Source organism: Lepisosteus oculatus, chromosome 14 (genome assembly GCF_040954835.1).
Source record: "Lepisosteus oculatus isolate fLepOcu1 chromosome 14, fLepOcu1.hap2, whole genome shotgun sequence".
NCBI classification, from domain to species: Eukaryota; Metazoa; Chordata; class Actinopteri; order Semionotiformes; family Lepisosteidae; genus Lepisosteus; species Lepisosteus oculatus.
Window position 1 is genome coordinate 41673121 of NC_090709.1, and position 11655 is coordinate 41684775.

The window sequence follows — 11655 nt, forward strand, 5'->3', positions numbered from 1 at the left end:
GAATGTCAAGGCTCCTTGCCTTCCAGCCGAGGGCTGAAAAACTAGACTCGGTCGTCGTCGCTGATAGAGGTTCCCACCCTGCCCACCGGGTGGTGCTGTTCGGCGACAACGGAAGAATAGATGACACTGTCCTCCGCTGGCCGGGGGGTTTTCGGAGTCGCCCCCTGGGTTTTGAGACCCACGGTGGTGTACTGGACCTCATCTGGGTCCTGGGAGGGGGAGAAAGAGAAGGGGGGGGCCGATCAGGAAGCGTGTTTATCCGCGTAAGGACCTCGGTTTGACGTGTCATCCGAAGGACGGCGCCTGTTTACAGTCCAGTGTCCCCCGTCACTATACTGGGGCATGAGGACCCACACAGACCGCAGGGTGAGAGCGCCCCCTGCTGGCCCCACTCACACCTCTCCCAGCAGCAGCAGCCTCAGTTTTCCCCAGGAGTCTCCCCTCCAGGTACTGGCCAGGCTCCCACCTGCTGGGCTCCAGTGGGGCTGCCAGTTGTGAGTTGCAGGGTGACGTGGCTGCTGGCAGACCTGCATTAAAGGCCTTTGCTACAGTCCCCAAAGTAGGGCAGCTCTCTCAGCGAGTCGCGTGGGCCCGAGCTCGTGATCACACTGCCTGCCACACCTGGAGAGGAGCAGGGAGCCCTGCTGCCCCAGCTCAGGAGTCCTCCATCGTGAGGGACTCGCCAGAGCCGAGCTCTGGCTGGTGGGGGGGGTGGGGGGTTTCGGGACTGACCGACCGGAACTCCCGAGACTTACCGTGGGTTTCTCGGCCACCGTGGTGTAGACGGTCTCTTCCGGAGTCTGCGATGGACAGAGGGAGAGAAATCAGAGGTCAGGGGGCGTTTACAGAGAGAGAGAGAGAAAGTTTGGGATATAGGGGGAGTTTCATAGGGACAGTTTCAAGCACGTCCTGACTGGAGGAGCTCACCCAGCTGTGTCTGTGTGAGAGAAGCCCCAGGGTATCGGCTTCAACCACAGGGGCTGGGGGGCTTGTTCCCCACCCCCACCCCCCTCTGTGTACAGAAGAGCCCCCTGTCCTGACTGGAGGAGCTCACCCAGCTGTGTCTGGAGAGAAGCCAGGGTATCGGCTTCAACCACAGGGGCTGGGCGGCTTGTTCCCCACCCCCACCCCCCTCTGTGTACAGAAGAGCCCCCTGTCCTGACTGGAGGAGCTCACCCAGCTGTGTCTGGAGAGAAGCCAGGGTATCGGCTTCAACCACACGGACTGGGCGGCTTGTTCCCCACCCCCACCACCCTCTGTGTACAGTAGAGCCTCCTGTCCTGACTGGAGGAGCTCACCCAGCTGTGTCTGGAGAGAAGCCAGGGTATCGGCTTCAACAACACAGCTTGTTCCCCACCCCCACCACCCTCTGTGTAAAGAACTGCCTCTCCCCCTCCCCGTTCTCAGTGTTAAATGCGCCTCCACTGAATTTTGCTCATGGCTCTCAGACTAGACACACGTGTTAATAAAAGCGGCGTCTTGGACTCACCTGTAAGGGGACGGTTTGACCCGGCCCTGTCAGAAATGAAGCAGACGCACAGCTGTGATGAACACCTGGGGGTGAGGCGCCCTGGAGCTGAAGAGCAGGCTGAGGGATTGTGGGAGAGTGACCATGTGGCGCCGGAGGCTGCACAGTCACACACCTGAGGGCAGCACTCTGGGGACCCCTGAGCTGTGAGACTCACAGGACTGGGGACCCCTGAGCTGTGAGACTCACTGGACTGGGGGACCCCTGAGCTGTGAGACTCACTGGACTGGGGACCCCTGAGCTATAAGACTCACTGGACTGGGGGACCCCTGAGCTATAAGACTCACTGGACTGGGGTCCCCTGAGCTATGAGACTCACTGGACTGGGGGACCCCTGAGCTGTGAGACTCACTGGACTGGGGTCCCCTGAGCTATAAGACTCACTGGACTGGGGGACCCCTGAGCTATGAGACTCACTGGACTGGGGGACCCCTGAGCTGTGAGACTCACTGGACTGGGGGACCCCTGAGCTATAAGACTCACTGGACTGGGGGACCCCTGAGCTGTGAGACTCACTGGACTGGGGGACCCCTGAGTTATAAGACTCACTAGACTGGGGACCCCTGAGCTGTGAGACTCACTGGACTGGGGGACCCCTGAGCTATAAGACTCACTGGACTGGGGACCCCTGAGCTATAAGACTCACTGGACTGGGGGACCCCTGAGCTGTGAGACTCACTGGACTGGGGGACCCCTGAGCTATAAGACTCACTGGACTGGGGACCCCTGAGCTGTGAGACTCACTGGACTGGGGGACCCCTGAGCTATAAGACTCACTGAACTGGGGACCCCTGAGCTATAAGACTCACTGGACTGGGGACCCCTGAGCTATAAGACTCACTGGACTGGGGGACCCCTGAGCTGTAAGTTGACTTCAACAATCCCCCTCCATCAGAACGATCACAATCTGAACTCAGAGATCACCGGGTTTGCAGTTTAATCAGCCCCCCAGACACCTCCACGCCGAACAGCCGAGGGCTCGGCCTGCACAGAGACAGAGAGAGAGCCTCACCTGGGGGCTCAGCGCTCCTCTTCCTCTCACTGGGGGCAGGGGGAGAAAAAAAAACAGCCAATCAACTGAAGGCTTCCTCACTTTTTCCCGGGAAATCGGAATCCGAAATCTCTTCCTCGCCAAAGATCCGATAGACACCGGGGAGGACGCCTGGTGCCTTCGCCATCAATTAAGTAATTAAGAACGTCCGGGAACGTCTCCCGTTCCCTCATTCCCAACGCGTGGACCCCCGTTTGCTTGAATTGCTTTCGTTTTTATTTTTTTAACGAAACTTTTTCCCCTCTTTCGTCGTCGGCGAGGCGCCCCCCCGGGGGTCCGGAAACCTCTCGTTCGGCCGATTTCTCCGGACTTCCGGGACAGACTGGGACTCACCGGTCTCTCTTGCGGGACCACGCCGCCGCCGCCGCCGCCCCCAGGCCGATGGCGGCCAGCAGAGCGCCGGCCAGGATCCCCAACACCAGAGCCGGTCCCCCCAGTTCGGATCGGCCTGGCGCTGAAGCAGGAGGACAGGGGGGGCGACACAACAGTCAATATGATCAATAAGATCACTTTATTAACCCTTTACAATGTCTGGCATGAGGAATCGGTCCTGTCGCAGACCCCAGCTGGCTCTCCAGGAGACACACAGACAGGGGGAGAGAGAGAAGCTGGGGGTCAGAGCGCAGGGGCAGACATTGTACAGCGCCCCTGGAGCAGCTGGGGTTCAGGGCCTCGCTCAGGGGGGCCCAGACGGAGTAGGATTCCTCTGCCGGCCGCGGGATTCGAACCGGCAAACCCCTCCCAGCCCCAGGCGCAAAGCCTGAGTCCCTACACCCTGGATGTGACACCAGTCCATCACAGGACACACACACACTCACAAACCCTGGACAGGACAGCAGTCCATTACAGGACACACACCACACACTCACACACCCTGGACAGGACACCAGTCCATCACAGGACACACTCACACACCATGGACAGGACAGAAGTCGATCACAGGACACACACACACACACACTCACACACCCTGGACAGGACAGCAGTCCATCACAGGACACACTCACACACCCTGGACAGGACACTCACACACACTCACACACCCTGGACAGGACACCAGTCCATCACAGGACACACACACACACCCTGGACAGGACACCAGTCCATCACAGGACACACACACACACCCTGGACAGGACAGCAGTCCATCACAGGACACACACACACACCCTGGACAGGACAGCAGTCCATCACAGGACACACACACACACCCTGGACAGGACACCAGTCCATCACAGGACACACACATCACAAATATCGGCACTGCGTAACTGCCGGAGCCCATGTTCACCCCCGCTAGAAATCGATTGAGGTGTTTCGGCTCCCCGATTCATATCCGGAGATGAAGCCAACAGCTTCTGTACGTTCTAGGGCCCATCAGAGAGCGCGGTGGAGCTGGGGCTCAGGATCTCTGGGCCTGGGGTCGGGAGGGGTTTGCCGGTTCGAATCCCGCAGCCGGCAGAGGAATCCTACTCCGTTGGGGCCCCCCCTGAGCGAGGCCCTGAACCCCAGGTGCTCCAGGGGGCGCCGTATAAATGGCCGACCCTGCGCTCTGACCCACAGCTTCTCTCTCTCCCCCTGTCTGTGTGTCTCCTGGAGAGCCAGCTGGGGTCTGCAACAAGACCAGTTCCTCATGCAACTGTGTTGGTCAGTTACTGGTCAGTTAGCAGCTCCTGACGGGCACTGGTCACTCATACAGACCTACATGTCTCACTGATAAGACTGTGCTGGTCAGTTACTGGTCAGTTAGCAGCTCTTGACGGGCACTGGTCACTCATACAGACCTACATGTCTCACTGATAAGACTGTGTCGGTCAGTTACTGGTCAGTTAGCAGCTCCTGACAGGCACTGGTCAGTCATACAGACCTACATGTCTCACTGATAAGACTGTGTCGGTCAGTTACTGGTCAGTTACCAGCTCCTGACAGGCACTGGTCACTCATACAGACCTACAGAAGAGCCCCCTGTCCTGACTGGAGGAGCTCACCCAGCTGTGTCTGGAGAGAAGCCAGGGTATCGGCTTCAACCACAGGGGCTGGGCGGCTTGTTCCCCACCCCCACCCCCCTCTGTGTACAGAAGAGCCCCCTGTCCTGACTGGAGGAGCTCACCCAGCTGTGTCTGGAGAGAAGCCAGGGTATCGGCTTCAACCACACGGACTGGGCGGCTTGTTCCCCACCCCCACCACCCTCTGTGTACAGTAGAGCCTCCTGTCCTGACTGGAGGAGCTCACCCAGCTGTGTCTGGAGAGAAGCCAGGGTATCGGCTTCAACAACACAGCTTGTTCCCCACCCCCACCACCCTCTGTGTAAAGAACTGCCTCTCCCCCTCCCCGTTCTCAGTGTTAAATGCGCCTCCACTGAATTTTGCTCATGGCTCTCAGACTAGACACACGTGTTAATAAAAGCGGCGTCTTGGACTCACCTGTAAGGGGACGGTTTGACCCGGCCCTGTCAGAAATGAAGCAGACGCACAGCTGTGATGAACACCTGGGGGTGAGGCGCCCTGGAGCTGAAGAGCAGGCTGAGGGATTGTGGGAGAGTGACCATGTGGCGCCGGAGGCTGCACAGTCACACACCTGAGGGCAGCACTCTGGGGACCCCTGAGCTGTGAGACTCACAGGACTGGGGACCCCTGAGCTGTGAGACTCACTGGACTGGGGGACCCCTGAGCTGTGAGACTCACTGGACTGGGGACCCCTGAGCTATAAGACTCACTGGACTGGGGGACCCCTGAGCTATAAGACTCACTGGACTGGGGTCCCCTGAGCTATGAGACTCACTGGACTGGGGGACCCCTGAGCTGTGAGACTCACTGGACTGGGGTCCCCTGAGCTATAAGACTCACTGGACTGGGGGACCCCTGAGCTATGAGACTCACTGGACTGGGGGACCCCTGAGCTGTGAGACTCACTGGACTGGGGGACCCCTGAGCTATAAGACTCACTGGACTGGGGGACCCCTGAGCTGTGAGACTCACTGGACTGGGGGACCCCTGAGTTATAAGACTCACTAGACTGGGGACCCCTGAGCTGTGAGACTCACTGGACTGGGGGACCCCTGAGCTATAAGACTCACTGGACTGGGGACCCCTGAGCTATAAGACTCACTGGACTGGGGGACCCCTGAGCTGTGAGACTCACTGGACTGGGGGACCCCTGAGCTATAAGACTCACTGGACTGGGGACCCCTGAGCTGTGAGACTCACTGGACTGGGGGACCCCTGAGCTATAAGACTCACTGAACTGGGGACCCCTGAGCTATAAGACTCACTGGACTGGGGACCCCTGAGCTATAAGACTCACTGGACTGGGGGACCCCTGAGCTGTAAGTTGACTTCAACAATCCCCCTCCATCAGAACGATCACAATCTGAACTCAGAGATCACCGGGTTTGCAGTTTAATCAGCCCCCCAGACACCTCCACGCCGAACAGCCGAGGGCTCGGCCTGCACAGAGACAGAGAGAGAGCCTCACCTGGGGGCTCAGCGCTCCTCTTCCTCTCACTGGGGGCAGGGGGAGAAAAAAAAACAGCCAATCAACTGAAGGCTTCCTCACTTTTTCCCGGGAAATCGGAATCCGAAATCTCTTCCTCGCCAAAGATCCGATAGACACCGGGGAGGACGCCTGGTGCCTTCGCCATCAATTAAGTAATTAAGAACGTCCGGGAACGTCTCCCGTTCCCTCATTCCCAACGCGTGGACCCCCGTTTGCTTGAATTGCTTTCGTTTTTATTTTTTTAACGAAACTTTTTCCCCTCTTTCGTCGTCGGCGAGGCGCCCCCCCGGGGGTCCGGAAACCTCTCGTTCGGCCGATTTCTCCGGACTTCCGGGACAGACTGGGACTCACCGGTCTCTCTTGCGGGACCACGCCGCCGCCGCCGCCGCCCCCAGGCCGATGGCGGCCAGCAGAGCGCCGGCCAGGATCCCCAACACCAGAGCCGGTCCCCCCAGTTCGGATCGGCCTGGCGCTGAAGCAGGAGGACAGGGGGGGCGACACAACAGTCAATATGATCAATAAGATCACTTTATTAACCCTTTACAATGTCTGGCATGAGGAATCGGTCCTGTCGCAGACCCCAGCTGGCTCTCCAGGAGACACACAGACAGGGGGAGAGAGAGAAGCTGGGGGTCAGAGCGCAGGGGCAGACATTGTACAGCGCCCCTGGAGCAGCTGGGGTTCAGGGCCTCGCTCAGGGGGGCCCAGACGGAGTAGGATTCCTCTGCCGGCCGCGGGATTCGAACCGGCAAACCCCTCCCAGCCCCAGGCGCAAAGCCTGAGTCCCTACACCCTGGATGTGACACCAGTCCATCACAGGACACACACACACTCACAAACCCTGGACAGGACAGCAGTCCATTACAGGACACACACCACACACTCACACACCCTGGACAGGACACCAGTCCATCACAGGACACACTCACACACCATGGACAGGACAGAAGTCGATCACAGGACACACACACACACACACTCACACACCCTGGACAGGACAGCAGTCCATCACAGGACACACTCACACACCCTGGACAGGACACTCACACACACTCACACACCCTGGACAGGACACCAGTCCATCACAGGACACACACACACACCCTGGACAGGACACCAGTCCATCACAGGACACACACACACACCCTGGACAGGACAGCAGTCCATCACAGGACACACACACACACCCTGGACAGGACAGCAGTCCATCACAGGACACACACACACACCCTGGACAGGACACCAGTCCATCACAGGACACACACATCACAAATATCGGCACTGCGTAACTGCCGGAGCCCATGTTCACCCCCGCTAGAAATCGATTGAGGTGTTTCGGCTCCCCGATTCATATCCGGAGATGAAGCCAACAGCTTCTGTACGTTCTAGGGCCCATCAGAGAGCGCGGTGGAGCTGGGGCTCAGGATCTCTGGGCCTGGGGTCGGGAGGGGTTTGCCGGTTCGAATCCCGCAGCCGGCAGAGGAATCCTACTCCGTTGGGGCCCCCCCTGAGCGAGGCCCTGAACCCCAGGTGCTCCAGGGGGCGCCGTATAAATGGCCGACCCTGCGCTCTGACCCACAGCTTCTCTCTCTCCCCCTGTCTGTGTGTCTCCTGGAGAGCCAGCTGGGGTCTGCAACAAGACCAGTTCCTCATGCAACTGTGTTGGTCAGTTACTGGTCAGTTAGCAGCTCCTGACGGGCACTGGTCACTCATACAGACCTACATGTCTCACTGATAAGACTGTGCTGGTCAGTTACTGGTCAGTTAGCAGCTCTTGACGGGCACTGGTCACTCATACAGACCTACATGTCTCACTGATAAGACTGTGTCGGTCAGTTACTGGTCAGTTAGCAGCTCCTGACAGGCACTGGTCAGTCATACAGACCTACATGTCTCACTGATAAGACTGTGTCGGTCAGTTACTGGTCAGTTACCAGCTCCTGACAGGCACTGGTCACTCATACAGACCTACATGTCTCACTGATAAGACTGTGTTGGTCAGTTACTGGTCAGTTAGCAGCTCTTGACGGGCACTGGTCACTCATACAGACCTACATGTCTCACTGATAAGACTGTGTTGGTCAGTTACTGGTCAGTTAGCAGCTCTTGACAGGCACTGGTCACTCATACAGACCTACATGTCTCACTGATAAGACTGTGTCGGCCAGTTACTGGTCAGTTAGCAGCTCCTGACAGGCACTGGTCACTCATACAGACCTACATGTCTCACTGATAAGACTGTGTTGGTCAGTTACTGGTCAGTTAGCAGCTCTTGACAGGCACTGGTCACTCATACAGACCTACATGTCTCACTGATAAGACTGTGTTGGTCAGTTACTGGTCAGTTAGCAGCTCCTGACAGGCACTGGTCACTCATACAGACCTACATGTCTCACTGATAAGACTGTGTTGGTCAGTTACTGGTCAGTTAGCAGCTCCTGACAGGCACTGGTCACTCATACAGACCTACATGTCTCACTGATAAGACTGTGTTGGTCAGTTACTGGTCAGTTACCAGCTCTTGACCCATGCTGGACAGTCCAGTATTCTATCACAAAGCCTGCATTGAGGCCTGCAGTCCAGCCGGTCCAGTAAAACACTAACGAGGGTCAGAACGTCCTCACTCACCTGTTTCTGTCTCAGCGGTCTGGTTTGTGGGCTGTAGGGGAGACGTGGACACAGCGGTCTGGTCTCCGGGTTGTAGGGTCGCGGTGGACACAGTGGACGGGCTGTCCTGCCCAGAGGGACGGTCCACTCTCGGGCACAGCTCTGACCTCTGACCCCCAACGCCACAGCGCACTCCTCCCTCGATTCTCTCGTCCACTGCCAGGACAGACAGAACTCTCCGACCCAGCAGGTACCCGCTGGAGTCTGTACTGATGGGCCGCCCACTGACAATCCAGTCAAAGCTGTCAGAGGGCAACTCTGTACCATCACAGGCAGTGCAGTAGAAACTGAAAGGCTCTCCCAGTTTGGGTGTGACGTTCTGGGAAGCCAGAGTCACTCTGAAGCCCCTGTGACAACCTGCAGGAGGAGAAGAGGAGAGAATCCACAGCAGCTGACTATGGGGCACTGAAGCGCTGCAGGGAGCCAGCGGCCTGATTGATTGGTAGGAGCCGACGTACGCAAGACCACTGCTGGTCCAAACCCCACCACCAGCTGACCCAGTGAAACCCCGTTCACGGACCAACGCCGCAAATTCAGGCCATGTGAGAACACAGAATCAACTCCCCCACTCTGGCCTATAACGTAATGAATCAACTCGCTGACACCCAGCGAGTCTATTTACAGTACTGGGAGGCCTTTGTTAGCTTCAGTCTTCAGTCAATATAGTCTTCCGGTTCTGCTACACCCAGTCTACTGATCAAGCCCCTTGCCAATCACATCATGAATGAACTCACTGTCACCCGGTGAGCCTATTTACACTATTCAAAAGTTCGAAAATCCGATTTTGATCTCATTTGTGAGCGCCATTAATCCGATATCATTTGAACAATCAGACTGGGTGAATTTCAGTCTCAACTGAATACGACAAATACGACAAATGAGATTTAAAGTCTGCGAAGGGACGAGGTTCAAAGGAACACCTTTATTTTTATAACCCCCTGCTTCAGATGAGCCGGATCTAACCCGGCACCGGTGGCCCATCTCTGATCAACAGGTCTTGGCTGTGTTGTTACTAAAAGCTCAGCCGTAAGGGGAATTCACAGAGCGTGTGAGTTTGAGTTTTTCGACCAGCTGTGATCAAGTCAGTAAGTATTAATTCGTGCGGGAATGATTTACCTGCAGTCACAGTCAGATTGAGACGATCTCCGACAGGTCCTGTCGAAGGGGAGCAGCTGTAGAGCCCGGAGTCGCTCATGACTGCGTCCTTCAGCACCAGTTTGAACTCTCCGCTCTGCGGACCTGCAGTCACTGTCAGTCTCCCCTTGAACCTGTCCGACTCCACCCTGTGAGCCCCATTCCTGTCGATGCTGTAGATCAGTGTCCACGTTGACTTCACTCCTGCACACTTGGGATACAGAGGCTCCCACTCCCAGGTGACCTCTGGTCCTTTAGCAGAGCAGGAGAAATGTGTCTCCCCTCCTGGCGGAGTTGATGTTATGTCACCTGGGGAAAGAGAAACAACAAAGATGTAATTGATCAGATTCAGAAGGTCTCTGCAGCAGTGTCATTATACCAGGTGGGATAATTCATTGAGCACTGCTGAGTGGCACATTCTCTAGGGTCAGAACAAGGAGACCTTCTCTTCTTCCACACCATCTGGGGTGAGAGGGAGGAGACCAGGGCTGGAGACTCTCTGGGGTGAGAGAGAGGGGTGAGACCGGGGCTGGAGAGTCTCTGGGGTGAGAGAGAGGAGATCCTGTTCTTCTCCAGATCCACAGGATCATTATGTACAATGCCGCGTAGCTGCACTACGAAACTCACCCACGTCTCAAAATGGACACACACACACACACACACACACCCTGGACAGGACACCAGTCCATCACAGGACAAACACACTCACACACCCTGGACAGAACAGCAGTCCATCACAGGACACACACACTCACACACCCTGGACAGGACACCAGTCCATCACAGGACACACACACACACACTCACACACCCTGGACAGGACACCAGTCCATCACAGGACACACACACACTCACACACCCTGGACAGGACAGCAGTCCATCACAGGACACACACATTCACACACCCTGGACAGGACACCAGTCCATCACAGGACACACACACACACACACTCACACAGACACTCTCACACTCTCGCAGACAGACAGAGAGACAGGGCAGCTCGAGGAGATGACTGAGAGGAGGTGTTTGTGCTCTCAGCGCGCTGTGGAACGAGTGTGTGTTTCCACAGTCAACAGAAGCGCCGAAGACGTCGCGCTGTGGGGCAGCGCGGCCGAGGAGGGGAGGGGGAGGGTTTCCTGTGCTGCTTGAGAAACATCACAGCTCGGAGCTGAGCACTACAGCCCCTGGGCAAGCAATCACCTTCAATACAATCACCATCATCGTCGTCAATAACGCTAATCAGAACCGCCTTCAATACAATCACCATCTTCATCGTCGTCAATAACGCTAATCAGAACCGCCTTCAATACAATCACCATCATCATCGTCAATTATGCTAATCAGAACCGCCTTCAATACAATCACCATCTTCATCGTCGTCAAGAACGCTAATCAGAACCACCTTCAATACAATCACCACCATCGTCGTCAATAACGCTAATCAGAACCGCCTTCAATACAATCACCAGCATCGTCGTCAATAACGCTAATCAGAACCACCTTCAATACAATCACCATCTTAATCGTCGTCAAGAACGCTAATCAGAACCGCCTTCAATACAATCACCACCTTCATCGTCGTCAAGAACGCTAATCAGAACCGCCTTCAATACAATCACCATCTTCATCGCCGTCAAGAACGCTAATCAGAACCGCCTTCAATACAATCACCATCTTCATCGTCGTCAAGAACGCTAATCAGAACCGCCTTCAATACAATCACCATCTTCATCGTCGTCAAGAACGCTAATCAGAACCGCCTTCAATACAATCACCATC

General features: G+C 56.4%; 1 protein-coding gene across 3 annotated transcripts; it reads right to left on the reverse strand.

The window, feature by feature from the left end:
* Positions 1 to 4877: 4877 nt before the first annotated feature.
* Positions 4878 to 10160, reverse strand: LOC138243049 (uncharacterized; the record flags this gene model as incomplete). 3 transcript variants are annotated; one of them, XM_069198539.1, is given in 5 exon segments in its annotated part: positions 4878 to 5101; positions 6054 to 6082; positions 6426 to 6546; positions 8703 to 9098; positions 9858 to 10160. In XM_069198539.1, coding segments are annotated over 5 exon segments (1028 nt in total), but the record flags the coding sequence as incomplete, so codon positions are not given.
* Positions 10161 to 11655: the final 1495 nt, after the last annotated feature.